Here is a 17,588-nt window from a genome sequence, read left to right as displayed (position 1 = left end):
AAGTTCTTTTATTAAAACTTTTCTTTTTGTGAAGGGTAATAGAACTTCGGTGCAATGGCAAATAACAATCTTCCTTGTTTTTTTTTTCAAAAGACCTCGGATTTATTTTCATTCCGATTTTTTGCAAACCCTATATAAATAAAAAAATTAAATTTGAAATTTATTGGTATTACGTATACTATCATCATCTAAACATTTTTATTTGCTTGAACTACAGAAATCTCCACCACCAAATTTCGAACAACTCGTCATCCCTCCATTTGAGTCCGAAGCGAAACGCTTATCTGCTGCTGCCGCATCAAAAACACCTAAGCCTCAAAGTGTGCCGATCGTCGAGTCTGGTACGAGTGTAGCGCCTCGTCAACGCCCGAAAGGCTCCACTGCTGTACACGGTCCAAATCCACTGGGTCTTGGCTTGCCGCCAAGTCCATCACCACGCAATAATATAACATCGCCACAGCCACAACAACAACCGATAGTTGAACAATTTCAAGCGAATTTTCCACAATTGGCGCCACCAGTCGGGCCACCACAACCAATACAACAACAAGCACCAACAACAACCGTGTCTGCAGCCACAGTGGTCATGCCGGCAACAACACCACAAACCTCTACTATTGTAGTTGCCGCAACTCCCACAGTTGCACCACCACCACCACCACCACAACTAACACAACAAACTGTCAACCAAACCGGTATCACCAACACGGCAGCAATTGCAGCACAACAGCAACAACAACCGCCGCCTGAAGTGCTGAATAGCCTCTTTGAGTCGTCTGTATATCCAGATCCGTTTAGTGAGAATGCACCGGTAGCAATGAAAAATACAACTGTAGACACAGTCGCATGCAGCAGTGGTCTGAGTGTTGGTGTGGGTCTGGGCCTGGGCGTGGGTGGGCTGGGCGACGGTTTGGACAATATAGCTGTGAGCTCTCTGTCAGCACATCATACAACTGTCGGCAGCACACCAACAAAGAGTAGTATGCTGACTGTGTCGGGCGTGGGCCCAAGCTCTGGTGGCAGTGGCACCTCTGGACATCGGCGCAATGTTAGCGATACGTCTGCCTTTAATAAGTAAGATTTTTCGTGCTCTTATATTTGATTGAATGTTTCTATGCTTGTATCGATTTGTGTGTGTTTCTTCTGTACGTTTTCTTTTCTTCTGCTCTTTCTCGTTTTGTTTTTTGCAATTGCATACATGTCTTGCCAATGTATGTGCATACCTATATGTGTATACCACTGACTTTCCGTGTTAATTGTGTATATTATTTTATTTTTTTTTTCGACTGTATGGACTAATTAAGGTCAGCCATTTTAGATGAAAAAGAACATTTGAGTGAATAGTCATTGAAATTCTAAACTGTCTGTGCGCTTTGAGGAGTCACAATATATTGTTACTCATTTATTTTTTGTTTTTATTATTAAATAGAAAGCACTTGGCTCAGCAGCCAATTCAATATAAAACGTTTTTGATTCGAATACAACGAAAACCACTATTCAAAATGATATTAATAAAAATGCTGGTATTAAAATTACAATACTGCGGTTTCAAAACTCTCCAAATTTAGAAAACAAGTTTTTTTCTTATTTACTTAGTATTCAAAATCATTCAATAGTATATCTGTTAAGCAAACAGGGCTGAAGCAAATTATTGCAAAGAAGACATCTCGACCTTAAGATTAAACGCCTAATATACAATAGTTTTTTAAACTTCAAACACATATTTATGTAATTAAAATCCAATAAATAATTAAATCGTTGAATGCACTAAAGCCATGAGTTATGCGCACTCCTTTTCTTCCACTCCACTCTCCACACATCCCTGTTTCTGGTCCAATTTTAACATCATTAAATTTTTCTTATTTCCATACACATCATTCTTCATCTATTGCTGTGCTCCCACTTCATCCCTACAACACGCTCGCACCCATTTCTCGGATATACATCACAACTCTTAGAACTTTCGCCAACGAGACTTCTCAATTTCTGGCGCCCTATGATCATTCGGTCAAGAGTCGTGCGTCACACGCGAACGATGCCAGTGGCGGCGGTGGCGACGACAGCATGCTGGTCAATGCAATGGCCAATTCTGGCACGAATTATGGTGGCTCGAATCCAGGACTCTTTCTACCAGCAGCACAAACGTTGCATATGCAAGGCCAAGGCGCCGCCGCCATGTCGGCGTCAATATCGAATGCCGAATTGACAAGCGCTCAAGTGTTACGTAGCAACATAGAGACTAATAATAGTTTGGCACACACAAACGTCGATGCTGTGGCTGTGAATCATGCCAGTGGCAGTTCATTAGGTAAACGCATCGAGGCTTGGAATCCATTTGAAGAGCAACCATTCGGACAAATGACAGAAGATCATATATTCGAAGCAGAATTTGATAAGATACGCCAGCGTGGCAGTCAAGGAAGTAAGTCTAACACGCTATTAATTACTAAAACTATTTATTCAACCTCAATAAAAATGTTTTTTTATCAAATTCATAAAGGTATCACAGCTAAGTCTGCATCGACTACTTCAACTCTAACGCCTACTGAAGGTTATGCGACAAGTATGCCTGCAACGCAAACGCAAATAGTGTCGCAACAACAACAACAACCACAAACACAACTTCCGGTCACGGCCACGCCGTTCGGCCCAACAGTTGCCGGCGGCGGCGGCTCGGTTACAGGTGGCGGCAGCGGTAGTGTCAATGCCGCCGTGGCACACATACCCGAAGATCCATTCGGCTCGGCGCCATTCAGCTTGCCGGCCGGATTGCGCGAGAAAGCAACAACGCTGCGTAAAACTGGAGGTAAAGCATGAAATTATTTTTTGCATTACTTGTTCTACTACATACATAGCAACCGCTGTTTTAGTATGTATGTTAGCCCATACTAAGCCTATGCCTATGCCAATGAGTATGAGTAATTATAAATAACAATTTAGCGTATATACTTCTACCACCACTACTACCACTATTACTTACTAAAGTACCACTCCACTTATCAATGCTAGTAATTCCTGCAGAAGAAAAGTAAAAGAACACAAATAACAACAAAAATAAACATTTGACCGCGGCGTAATATTTTTAGTCCCCGCATGTACCAAAACAAAGAAATAACAAAAATCGTAGAGCGAAATTAAATTGACTAATTAAGCTAAAAGCTGCTAACGGCTCATTGCAATATATTTGGCACACAGTGCGAAATTCCTCTCTGCTCAAACTATTGAAACTACAAGTATAGACAAAAAAACTTCACAAATTAATGACTTAAAGGAAAATGACAGCAATCAAAACAATAATCAGGCTCAATTCAAGCACTACGCGTGCACTTGAGTTTCTAAATGTTGTATGAGTCAATTCTAAACAAATTATACAATTAATATTTAATGTAACGTTTCTTAAAGCGAAATCGCGTTGTTTGATAATTTTATCAATGAGTATAAATAAACGGTAGCTAGTAGTTCTCGCATATTATTCGTGCTTGATAATTAGCATTTCTATTCAATTATGCAATATACATTTGATTGTACATACATAAATGTATAACAAGCAAAAGTGGTATTAACACAAAGCTAACATCAAAATTTCTATACTTCAATTGTATAAAATTCGTATTTAAATTAGTACTAATATTTTGGAAAAACTTAAATTTAGATAAATGTAAATTTAATAAATTTAACGAATCGGTGACAAGATCAGCTTTCAGCTTTTACACTTCTTATATGTGGAAAAGCTAGAGGTGGCACTATTTAAAGATTGTCCTCCAGTTTATCAATAATGTGCAATTTGAATTTGTGAACTAATAAAATATGTATATATTTTAATGAAATGCAATATTTGGTGTTGGTTTTTAGTCTAAATTAATGTATGCTATGTTGTATGCGACTATTCTAATATAGTATATTTGATTAACTGGGTTATGGTTTTAACTATGCGAACGTATGTATCTTATGCTCTCTTCCTTTCCAATTTGTGACTAATTCAATAAATAATAATTACAATAAATATTGAAAATAACAATATTATTATAATATAATGAACGCATTACATAGTACATATATTTAAGTAGACATGTAAGCATATAATTTACATATCATATCATCATATGCGCATATCTTATTAGAATATTTAGACACATCCATCATTTGTAATTATGTATTATGTGTGGTTTCATTTTTAGCTATATTTTTTCTAAAAAAAGCCCAGTTATTTAGTTGTGGAAACTTCAAAATGCTTACTCCGATATATGTTATATAATTTAAGAAACAAGCAAAACATAATAATTTTACTGGGAGGCCAATTTAAACAAGAATATATTTAAAAATCTTTGAGATTCATTTTCTAACCTAAAATTTCGTTAAGAAAATATTAAAAGTAAAACTACATCTAAAACATAACCTTTATTATTTATCACAGCCGAGCAGTACGCCGTTTCTATTCTTGCTATAATTCTTTCTTTATAAACATCTTTGATATAATGTTTGCTTTATTTAAAAAAATGAATTTACCTCAAGCTATTTGCTTAGTAGTTTGGTGTTATTGCGTTGAAATGAAAACACAAATGTACTCGTCTATGCTTTAACTACCTTAAAAACTTTTTTTTACTATTTATCAATTGAAGCTCATTTATAATTTTTCTTCTACTTGCTCAAACTGCAGGTAATACATGATCTTGTATATCGCTTTTAACACATTCCGTGATATTATAAATATTTTAAACAATTACTCATTTTTTTAATATTACTGTACATGCTTAATAAAATATTTACAAGTGTAAAAATATTCTGAATTGGAATCGCTCAAAAGTAACACGCTTTGTATAAATTTTAAAGCTTTAATGGATGTTAATTGCAGGCTTCCATCAATTAAATAGTAAAATTTTAAGTTACAATTAATGTCTTAAGCTCTGCTGAAAGCATAGTTAGTTTGTGTTCTATATGGATTCAAAAAATCTTTAAAGCCCAAATTTAGTGTAGACATAACCTCAAATATTTTTTGAAAGATAAAACTTAAAAGTAGAAGGTAAATTGGTTCATTTCATGTCTACAACAAATCGTTTAGATATTTTTTAGAAAGACGTATAGATAGTAAACCTCTTCTAACTATTTTTACCAAGCCAAAATAATACTTTCCTTAAGTACACCCGCATTTTTTCTCGTTATGCTATATTTACAATGCAAGATTTATGAGATCCTTTTTATAAGCTGCGCTTCAATTGATTTATAGCGTTTACTTATTTATTTAAAAACTCTTGCTGAAATAAAATTTCCCCTTTTAAATCTCAAGAAATGTCCAATTATCCGATTATAAAGAATTCGCTGTTGTTCTGTTTAAACACACACATACTCAAATCATCCGACCAATTGTGAACAGTGTTCCTTTCATTACACACAATTTGTTAAAATAAAGAAATGGCTTATAAAAAAAGCAACATAAAACTTTTCCGATTAATGAAATGAATTGTATTATGAAAGTATATAGAAAACTGTACCTTAAAAATGTAAACGAAAGCTAAACTCACCAAATGCAATGTGTATGACTATTTTCATAAACTAAAATTATATACATATACATATATAAAACAAAATATATATATATATAAACTAATTGTTGTCGCAGCAAAAACAAATATATATATGATTAAAAGGTATTAATGATAAAAAACGAGAGCTTAAGGAAGAGAGTATTAAGAAGTAAACCGATATACATATGTAAATGTACAGAGAAATTAGCAAAGAATGTGATTCACCGATAAAGAACTGTATGAAAATTAATAGGAAATAAAACCAAACTAATTTAAAACTATTATTAATAAAGTTATTTCAAAAATGTTATTGAAAAGTGAGATGGTGTAGCATTGTAGCCGAGTGTGAGCATTTTCCAACCCCCGTAATCATAAAGCAGCCAGCAGCAACAAGTGTAGATTTTAGTCAGTGCTAAAACAGAATGAAGAAAAGTGTTCCAAACTTCTCAGCTAGGCTAACAAAGCGCATCCTATGCTCATGTATTGTAATATATACAAATTTTTAGTCAGTAAAGGTATTAAATCAATGTAATTATGCATAAATAATTTTATGAATTCAATATATATATATATATATATGAATTATGATTATATGATACTATGAAAAAATATATAAACTTATTCAATTACCAAAAAAGCTATGCAAATTATTCACTTTTAAAAGCAATAACAAAACAATGCAACTGGGTGTCGTTCTCACTTATTACCAAATGCGGCTAGAATTTTACAATTACAAATACATAAATCACTAAATTCATATACATCAGCTTTGGTTAAGAAAAGTACATATTTTAGTATTATATTACTATTTTAACCAATTTGTGTATTTTTTTTTTTGTAATTTACTAATTTATTTGTATATTATTTGCAACACTATATGAAAAATGGGAGTTGAGCTATGGAAGTGGGTCTGAAAAACTATTAAAAGTGAAATCGACTTAAAGGCATATGAACAGTTAAGCGTTACTTTTATACAATTTTTTTTTTTATATTTTATATATGTATATGACGCTTAAATAATTTTTTCGTAACAAAGTTAATAATCTCCGGGTTTTGTATGATTTTAAATATTATAGTTTTCCATAACATATCAATTTCAAATAAGTTTTCTCTATAACCATAGTTATATCAGCAAAATAGTTACATGAAACAATTATAGTCCCTTTCCTTAAAAAAATTTTTGCCAAAAATTCAAGGTAATTAAGACACATTTATATACAAACTTGCTTACTACACACTATGCACACATACATATGCGAATTAAATAAAATAATCAGAACTCTTAACATATATGTACATACGCACATACATACATATGTACATAAACTGGGCGAAATTTTAATAAATATATAACTGGTTATTGTACAAATTTATAGAAATATTTTGTAAAAATTAAAAACTACTTAATTTGGTGTCGCATCTACACACATTTTGCATATAAAATATATTTTAATATTAAGTTAATTTGAATTAAGTCAAAGGATAGAAAACCCTCTTCGGCGGATAAAGCTCCCTGGTGATTTTGGCGTCCTCATAATTTACAGTGTTTACACTTTGATGAAAACATGTTTTAGCGATAAAATCGGCCTTTTTTTTACCCCGGCTGGCTTATAAGTTTGCCAGGAAGCTTATAACACCCAGAAGAAAATGTCGGAGACCCTGTAAAGCACATATATAAATAATCAGCGTGACGAGCTGAGTTGTCTTAGCCATGTCCGTCTGTTCCTCTGTCGATGTCGTTTATAGACAAACTAGTCGCTTAGTTTTTAAGATAACAATCTGAAATTTTAAAAGTGTCCTTTTCTCACTCCAAGGAGCTCATCTGTCGGAAATGGCGATATCGAAAGTTTTTGTATGGAACCTTTATTAATTGAGAAGATATTCTAACTATTAAAAACATTTATTCGCCAATGTTTTGCCTTAGGTCGGAGTCGTACACCGGTATTATGTATGGATACTTGTGCGAGTGCAGGTGCTGGTAGCCGAATTGACTTCATTTTGGGTAATGCTACCAATCATTTGAAATGTTTTATTCAAAAATTTTAAATCGTGGATCTCACCTACTTTTTCAACTATACTGAGATCAATGGCTATACGCTCACTTATATAGTAAGCCTGGGCATTATATTGGCAATTATTTACCAGTCTTACATAAAACGGGTGTTAACGAAGCGAAATATTAAGGCGCTTAGATGGCGTTGTTATAGTCATTTGTCTATTATTTTTATTCTCCTTATTCGCGATTTCTCCGTATGGTATGTTTAATAAAACTGTACTAGTCATTATAAAACAGGAGTTAGTATTCGAAACTTGCCATATGCAAATAGTTTTAGTCTATTCACCAGTAACTAACCATACTTATAATAGTAATATAACTAATTTAACTTTAGAAGTTTGTCGTCGAGCAATACACACATACACTTACATATGTAGATATTAGTCTTTAGAAAATATTACTGTATATGGAATTTGTGTTGGTTTGCAAAATTTAGTTTCAAAATATGTTTGAGCATTGTACTCAAAAGTTAACAATATGAAATGGTATTTTCACAAATAGCGGCAAATTTTCGGCGAGAAGAGTTCTCTGAAAGGGCTCTTCCAAAATTTAACTCGAAGGCGTGTCAAATTTAATATCGGTTGTCTTACTAAAAGCAATTTTCACTTACTTAAAGTTAAACTATACAAAAATATATATATTGTAGCCACCATGAAAATAGTATTTAGAGTATGCAAAACGTACTTACATACGCAGCACTAAGCTAACTGTACATAGTTCATTTGTTATATTGCATAAAAGAACTTAATCTCATTTTCAGCTAAATTTATCGTCATCGGTGGTCCTTCAGCATCTATGGCTTCGTCTAGTGGCGGCGCGAGTGGCAACATAACGGCGGCCTGTGGTACTACCTCGTCGACCGCTTCGTCTAAATGGCTGCTATCACCCACACTCGAAGTGTCGAGTGAAGAGAAAACTTCTTTGATAAATAATCTCAAAACTGATTCGGAAGGTGGCGCTGACGGTGCTTTAGGCGATGCACTACATTGTATTGGTGGTGGTGGTGGCGGTGATGGCGATTCTGTGGCCACATTGGCTGGTGTAGCATTGCCGAGTGGTAGTTTTGTCAAACTTCCTTTGGAGGATCGTAATAAATATGAGAAATTGCGTAGTAATGATAATCCCACTTCGGATGATTCCGATTCGGAGTATTTTCAGGAAGACTATGGCAATACGACTGGGCCCAGCAGCACAAAAGCGATTTTCAAGCAAATTGTCACCAGCAACATACCAGATACTATACATAAGATACAGCAGGCTGCTTATCACAAAGTCGATAAGACACAGTTAAAAGTGCCTATAGTTAAGAAATTACGTCATTCTACTAAGAAACCAACAACGGCCGCTCAGCAGGCTGCTCAACAAGTCAACGCCGCCTTAGAGCAACATGAACAACAGCAACAGCAAGCGGCTGCAATTGCTGCAGCTGCAGCAGCTGCTTCGGGTGATAAGTCGGATAGTGAAGATTCGATCGGTTCTGCAAGTGATTTGCGTGCCGAAGATGATGACTTTTTCGACGAGAACGACGTGCAAACGCGCAATACAAAACTACGACGTCCCGTCATGGATATGGACGGCATAAGTGAGAGTGTAAAGACGTGTAGTTCATCGGCTTACCATGCGGAATGTGAAAGTGTCACTACGCACGAAGATGATGTTAGTCGTGTGTTGGTTAAAGTGCGTATGCGTAAGAAGGATCGCACTGCGGCCGCTGTGGCAGCTGCTGCTGAAGCGAATGGCATTACAGCGCGCGATGATGAAAGTGAGTTGAGTCCGACATCTAATGATTTTCTAAATAAATTCGGCGATAAACCATTATTGCTCGACGATGAATTAGATTATGGTTCTGGTGATTCCGATTCGAAAGGTAAGAGTAGCAATGAGACAGAAGAATCGCCTGAAAATGCGCCACTACCGAGTTTAGCCTCAAACGCCAACAACCAACCGGAGGAGTTGGATGTGTTTGCGATGGCGCCGTTTAAGATGCCCGTGGGCTTACCTTTGAAAAGACGTACTTCCAAAAGTCAACGTTCGCTGCCTAAAGTGCCGGCCCGAAATCCACCGGTGCAATCGCATTCCGTGGAAATTTGGACATCGACACCAGTAAAAAGTGTCGATAAACGCACCAACTCAGTGGATAATTTTGCTAATTTTCCTTCGGGGCCCTCACCGCAGTTGGACGAATTTAATGAACCATTTTTCAATCCATTTGCCGAAACGAAAATTAATCCGAACACAGTAATACCCAAGTCTCACGTACAAAGTTCGTCCAATTTTGGCACTGTCACCGTTATATCGAACGCGGCAGAAGCGCCCAAAGAACCTACTACTGTAAAGCCAATAGCGATTACAAACTTTGTGCCCAATTTTCGAGCAACGGAGCGACCGATTATCGAGCCAAAGCTACCAGCTAACGAAGTGTATGCACCCGAACAAGATCTCTTTGGCTCCGAACCATTTCCACAGGTAATTCGTAAATCTATAATTGTGAACCCTATAGAAGGTATCAATGACAGCGTTACAAGAAATAAGAATAACAATAATATTGTGCAAATAAAACAAGTCCAAGCAACAGCACCCAATCCTCTGACTCAAACACAAAACCAACATTCCGGTTTGACAACCATTCCGGCGCCCTTTGGCGCTCCAACAGTTCCACAGCCCAGTGGTCCTGCGCCACAACTTGTTACAGTTAACCATTCAATAATTATCAACAAAACACCCGAACCATTGTCGAACTCCACACTGCAATACCGCAATAATATCAATTCAATTCAATTAAAAGCGTCCACAGCAGCGCCTCCATTGAGTGTGTCAACAAGTGGTGGCGCTACTAGCGCCTATATAAAATTGCCTGCAACTGTAGCGACCAGCGCAAACAATATTACCACCGCCAAGCATGTTAATATCAGTATTCCCCCGCCCAATGTTGCCGCCATCAATGTACCCGCATCCAATGCCGCCGCCACCGCCATGCACAAGCCAACACCCAAAGCGAGCACTCATGCTACCAGCACACACGGTGGCATCGTACTCAATATACCAAGCGGTATGTCCCATTCCGTTTCCTCCACCACCACATCTGCCAGTAAAACAGCGCAAACGCCTAGTTACACTTCTATCGGTGGTTCGTCCAGCATGATTACGCATTTGAAAATGTCCGATCATCAGTCATTGTTTCCAATTGCCGATAATGGTTTTGTACAAATCTCTCAAGATCGTTGTTCGGACTTTGCTACAGACGATGAGGCGGAGCCAGTGGTTCCGCATGGATCGCATGCTGCCGACATGGATGCAGTCACACCAGCAACAACAGCATCCACGTCAGCTGCGACGACGTCGATCCTCAACAGCGCCGCCATCACCACAACAAAACCAAAAAAGGAAAAGTCCCATTTGGGTGTAAGAACGCTACCGGCTAAAATCACACAAAAAGTCAAGGGACACACATACAAAAAAGTTGTCTCCGCAAGCGTACTCGGCTCAACCTCATCACTCACATCTAGCAGCAAACAGAAGCATCAACGTCTACAGAGTCAATCGCAAGACGATGACGACGATGATGATGACGACATCAATGAGGGAAAATATAAAAATCGCTCAACAACAAACATCTCAACCAACAGTTCAACAAAACATTCCAAATCGACAACAAGTGCTGGTGTTGGCAGCAACGCCAAAGGCACAAGTGCCTCAGCCAATGCGGCAATGACGAGTAGCTTCCAATCGAATACGATACAAAATTCAGCGAAAACTGGCTTTAGCAATATGAGTTTCGAAGATTTCCCATCCGATCAAGAGATCGATCGACTCTCCAAAACCATACCGTTCGAGGTGGTGCGCAATGAGAAAATGTTGCTGGAAGCCGAAAAGAAATTCGGTTCGTTGAAGCGACGCAATAATCTATTCTCCTAGAAGCGAATTGCCGAAACGAAACGAACGTTGAAACGCGAATTGAAACAAGTACTACATAAAGTATTGAAAAATTCCAAGGAGTAAATAATGAAGTCAATTAATAGTGAATGTTTATAGTATACCTAAATATCTAGGTACATATGCCTACATATGCCTATGTAGAATTAAGTGTAGAGATACATATATGGCGCGAATCGCAAACAAATGTGAATTGCTGAAAGATAATGGATGTGAAAAGTAATATTTACAACGTTTTCCAATGATTTGTAGGCAAAAATGCGGAAATGAAATGTAATTAGGGTATTCACACATTGTCGTTTAATATTTGCATGTGCATAAAGTTAGTATTGAATATCATATAATAGTAACTCGTATATCAGTTTCGAATATAACGTCATATGCAACATATAAACTGTTATCACCCGACATGAAAGGTATATTTTATTCGTCGAAAATGTATATTTTTTCGAATTTATATTATTTACTTTGAAAAAAGTTTTGTAAGCCTATAACGCGATCTATAACGTGTTTATGACATGTTGTGAATGCCCATAATGAGAGAGAAAAACTATAATATTGTTATTAACTTAATATTAAATTTATATATTGAGCGATTGCGCATATTTCAAAGCGTTTTTGCTCCGAATGGTTTATGTATATTCGAACGAAGTTCATGAAAATTTAAAAAATAAGTACATGTAAATACATAACTGTTATACACATACATACATACATATATATACATACATACATACATACATAGACCCACATATGTTATAGCAGCAATGGTTTGTTTTTGAAGGCGATTTTCATACATACATACATAGATACCTATTCATAAATAGGTAATTTATAATATACTTTTGTATTTTTAATTATTATTACCATAGTATGTATTACAATTCATTTTATAATTGCAACATTTTGACATTTTTATTATATTTTAAATCATTCTTTGAAGTTTCCAAAAGTCTTCATAAGGAATATTTATGTTTAAATCCAAGAGAGCCAGTCGAATATGGTGGCCTTGTTAAAAGTGAATAAAATGTATTATTCATTAATATTCATTATTTTAATTTATAACTAACGATTATGAAAAACATTAATATTTATTTTAATATTGACACATATTTAAAACAGATTTTAACTGTATTCCTAATAGTTTAATATAGGAAAATTATATAAATATTATTTGAATTATTAATTTGCACGTTTTTGATTTTTCAAACTCATAAAAAATGTTTTTTTTATTTTTTTTAATAAAGTTAAATATTTGTTTCTCGAAAAAAACTTCAAAATTTATTTAAAGCCTATACGAAATACTAAAGATTGAAGTAAAAAAAAAATAAAATAATTTCGGATGTTTTTAAACAAATTCGAATTCGGCAGCTGTAGCAATTACACTTAATAACTCCTAAGCTAATTACCAAATTTGCATAAATTTTTTTAAATAATTTTTTTTTATTGCTTTTTATTCACTCACCTTTCTCAACTGCATACAAAGTCAACACAGTGTAGTTAAATCTAAAAACAAAGAAAATATATATTTTAATAGTGTTTAGTTTATTAAGTGAAATCGTTTCGCAAAACAAAAAACAAATTTCCTATTTTAGTTGACAAATATCAGCACATAAACTCGAAAACTTCTCGTTTCTGAACCATTTTTTAGAGTATTATTAAACAATTTAAGCAGCAATATAGAATATTGTGGCAAATTACATTAACAAAAAATTGAATTCATATAATGAATGAATATATACACTAATGAAAAGATACATTCACATATACAAATAACTATTGTATTTAAGTGCGCTTTTATATATATTATACTTGTATATCTACACACATACATATGTATATTGTATGTATAATCTCGTTTCCGCTATTTACGGTGGTTTATTTGAATAAAAATGTGAAATATTTTTTAATTTATATCGATATACTAAAATAATTTACGTTAATATAAATTTGTTTGAAGAAAGAACAATTCCGTTTCAACTATAAAAAAAGAAAGAAAAAGCAACAAAAAAGCATTTAAAAATGTATTTTTAGTTTTTAGAAGTATGGTAGTGAGCATATTGTTTTATTTGCATTCTTTACCGTTGTGTAATACCTACATATTGCGGTTTTTTAAACGGTTACTTTAACTTAGCCAGATTGCAATGATTTTATTCGCGTATCACACATAACTTCTGTACGAGTTTATTAAATGGATTACGAGGAAAAAATTGAAATAAAAATGAATTTATTATTTTGTGATAAGTTAGATATATAAATATTATGTATATGTATTATGCTTGCATAAAGCAAAATGAAATATTGTATTTATTTATAAAAATGTGAAAAATTAAGCAAAATCAACTTACAAAAAGGTGAAATTCAAGCAACAATATAGTCAGTTGGAAAAGTGCATATATATTTTTAAATTTTGCATTTCTTTTGCCCATTTTCTCGATATGTATGTATGTATTTAATAGAAAATATTTGTGAATAAAATTGTATATCGTTAAAACACAAATATATATTTTTAAGCTTGCTATTATAACCACAAAAATAAATACATTTATACATATACATACATATATGCATATAGATTCTTGTTTCCATTGTACATGCTTACGTAGTACTCAATGATCAGCTGCGCATTGAAATGTCTTTGTTCCCAAAATCTTTACACATTTTGCTGCGTTGCTACCTATAATTAACAAGTTAAACGTACATACTTACATATATATTTATGATAACACGTGTATTGTAATATATAATACACTGCACTCTTATACAATACATAGATGCCTACAATAAATTATGAATAAATGCCAAAATAAAACGAAAACTCAACAACTTTACATTAAATTTTACACTAACAGTGATAGTATGTTCGTTACAGGCAAGCTAATAAGCATTTGTTCATTTTCAAAGTTGAGTTCTATTCATATTCTTTTCATTTGTGTTCATTTTATATAATTTAATGCGTTCGAGTTAAAGTTACAGCTAACGAATTGAAAATAACAGGTAAATATTGAAAAATTACAAGCTTTGATCGTATATTTTCGTTATATTAAAAATTTCAAGAGAAGATTCTTAGAAATGAAATCATTTTTTAAATTCCTAGACTAAAGCTGACCACATATCTTCTGAATCAAACAAAAAAGGTAAGTATAAAAATATTCCCATATTCTTGATAATAGGTTTACAAAATTGGAGTAATTTCGAAATATGAAATAGTGAAGGGAATGGGGAAAAAATTATTATTCAGAACTGTTTGCGCCATTTTTTAGATTCCCCAAAAAATGACCTTTAAAGCTGTAGTTAAAAATAGATTATACAATTATTAAACTTTATTTTTATATTTGTAGGTGCAAACATGCATACATACATAGATATCTGGATAAGACAAAAATTAAACAATTTGAAAGTATATGACTCTATTTTTCATTAATTAAGTAAAAATAACATAATAATTAAAAGATTGAGTTAAGTTTTTTGCTGTAGATTCAACAGGCGTTGATAGACTATGGTACTTTATTATTAAGTATTTATACATAGTACAAACGCATATACATATGTACATATGTAAGTATGTTTGCATATACAAAGCTTTTTCTCGCAAAACAATTTAAAAATTATTTTTAATTTCGTTTGTCGAATTAAACTAAATATATAAATGTATACTTATAATAATTTTTGAAGTAAAGAAAACAGAAAGTGAAAGCAGTCAAAAGGTAACATAACAAAAGCAATGGGGGATAATCAGCTGTTCGAAAATTGGCTGCGGTAGCTGTTGCATTTTTGTTACAATTCGCAATTTACACAATGCAAATTTGTTTTTGTTTGGGGTTGTCAATTTTTTACAAATCGTAGTACGTACAATATACATACACAAGCGTACATACATATGTACATGTATGTTTACCAGCAATTGAGATTTTTTATAACGTGGTGCCGTTATTTATTGTAATAGAAGCACTTTTATTGGCTGAAATATTCGAAAAATTTATTTTTGAAACCTAAATGTAAAACAGCTGATTTTGAGTTGTTGAGTGAAAAACTCTTGTGACAAATTGTTATTTTAAATAATTATTTATTTGAAGCCATATGTACATAAGTATATCAACTTCAGACTATCAAAATTTACAATAAAATAATATATTGCCGGAAACATCGTTTCGTTTAATCTGATACCGGAAATAAAAGTGTTTAACACTACATTGGCAATTATGTTAACAAAAATTTATTAACAATCAACAATAATTACAATTACAATTTACAGCCAATTTGGCAGTTTTATACGTTGCCTCTTCTCATTCTGTAAAACACATATGACGTCATAGTCCCATGTCGTTATCTTGCTTCCATCATTCTGGGTCGCAATCTGTTGTGTACGATTCTTGAGTCGGTTTTTGTGTTTATCAATATCGGATTACAACTTGCGTGTGCAAAAATTTTGCAAATTCTTGCAAAGCTTTATGTTTAACAAGAAAGCACGCCTTCACGAATTATAAGTAAATAACCGTGTGTAAGTGCAACTTATCTCGTCAAAAAGTCAAAGATCTATATCACAAATACAATAAGAATAACAAAGGGTGGTACTTGGAACTTATCATATTGAAATTTATAAATACGCCAATATTCACCGAAAAGCACACATTGTGCTATGTCATAAAACTTTTTCATTAACTTGCTCACTCGTAAAAAGAAGGGAACTGGTAAGTACTTGGCAGCATGAAAATAATAATCCCAATTTGAACGACAGTAACTACATTCATTCTTACGTTACATGGTACTTTTAATGACAAATCATTTTTTATATTATTATTATTACAGATTACGTTTCATTGTCTACGATGTCGCCGGCTTCAACGATTTTAGTTAAATGCGGTGGCTTTTCGACGCAGCTTGAACGTCATGTGCAGGAAAAAATCGATGGACATCCATTATGGGGTTCGCGTTTTGACCTGGAAAATCCAACAGCTGTGGTTCAAACACATTTGGACTTTCTTCAAAGTAAGTTGACGGTATTAAAAAATACCAAACTCAAAGTATACAACAATTACTTTCATGCAACCACTGCAGTCCATGCTAGTAACTGCCACTTCCACGCACAAATTAAAACAGGAAATGAAAGAACTTAACAGCCCTGTTTTGCCCAAATTTTGTATTTAAATAATTTTCAAATATCTTTATTAGATGGCGCACAAATTATCGTATCCAACACGTATCAGGCGAGTATTGAAGGTTTCATGGAGCATTTGAAGTTGAGTCGTGAGGAAAGCATACAATTGATGCGCAAAAGTGTACAACTAACTAAAGAGGCAAAATTTAAATATCAAGAAATGGTGGAGAAAACAAATGGTACTACAGAGCCTGGTTTGCCACTAATAATGGCTTCAATTGGTCCATATGGTGCACATTTACATGATGGCTCTGAATATAAAGGCAGTTATTCGAAACGCGTTTCCAGGGAAGATATTCAAAATTGGCATCGTCCTAGGATTGATGCCTGCCTGGCAGAGGGTGTTGACGGATTGGCTGTGGAAACCATACCTTGTCAGGTATATGAGACCATGACTATTTGTTTTTTTTATAATCAGTTTTATCTAAAATCTAATAGTAATCTAACTTTTTATTAGATGGAAGCTGAAGCTGTTGTTGATATGTTGTTACAAGATTATCCTGATGTGAAGTTTTGGGTTTCCTTTCAATGCAAGGTAATTAACAAAATTAAATAGTTGTTGCAAAACCTCAATAATTTTTATGTATTGCAGGATAACGAATGCTTGGCGCATGGTGAAAGTTTTTCTAATGCTGCTTATTCAATATGGAACAAAGTGAAGGAGGCAAAAGCTGTTGACCGGTTAATTGCTGTTGGTGTAAACTGTCTGAATCCAAAGGTATTATTACATCTAGACGACATCTAGATTTAGTCATACGAAGGAGACATTAGTATCAGTTATCTGATAGAGCAAAGTTTATCTAGAAAGGTTTAGAAGCAGGAAAGTATTCCCAGAAAAACATTTTGAGGGATTAAGTCAATATGAGCGTACTGGGTATTTTAAGTTTACTATGAAATTTTTCACACCCCGAAAGAAATG

The 17,588-nt window shown here is 33.9% G+C and overlaps 1 protein-coding gene across 4 annotated transcripts in view; it reads left to right on the top strand.

The window, feature by feature from the left end:
• Positions 1-17,588, top strand: part of LOC120767243 (homocysteine S-methyltransferase 1-like) — a 31,245-nt gene that overhangs the window by 12,106 nt on the left and 1,551 nt on the right. The window contains exons 5-11 of one of the 4 annotated variants that reach the window (XM_040093086.1): positions 218-1,074; positions 1,959-2,422; positions 2,501-2,806; positions 16,321-16,500; positions 16,684-17,048; positions 17,127-17,204; positions 17,262-17,387. In XM_040093086.1, coding sequence (XP_039949020.1) covers positions 218-1,074; positions 1,959-2,422; positions 2,501-2,806; positions 16,321-16,500; positions 16,684-17,048; positions 17,127-17,204; positions 17,262-17,387 — 2,376 coding nt within the window. Of the gene's footprint in view, positions 1-217; positions 1,075-1,958; positions 2,423-2,500; positions 2,807-8,338; positions 12,727-15,697; positions 16,203-16,320; positions 16,501-16,683; positions 17,049-17,126; positions 17,205-17,261; positions 17,388-17,588 lie in introns of those variants that run through there. The other 3 variants (XM_040093088.1, XM_040093087.1, XM_040093085.1) reach the window with 3 other exon arrangements.

This window comes from Bactrocera tryoni, chromosome 2 (genome assembly GCF_016617805.1).
Source record: "Bactrocera tryoni isolate S06 chromosome 2, CSIRO_BtryS06_freeze2, whole genome shotgun sequence".
Classification (NCBI taxonomy): Eukaryota; Metazoa; Arthropoda; class Insecta; order Diptera; family Tephritidae; genus Bactrocera; species Bactrocera tryoni.
Note: the sequence above shows the minus strand (reverse complement) of the source record. Positions and strands in the feature narration are given on the sequence as shown.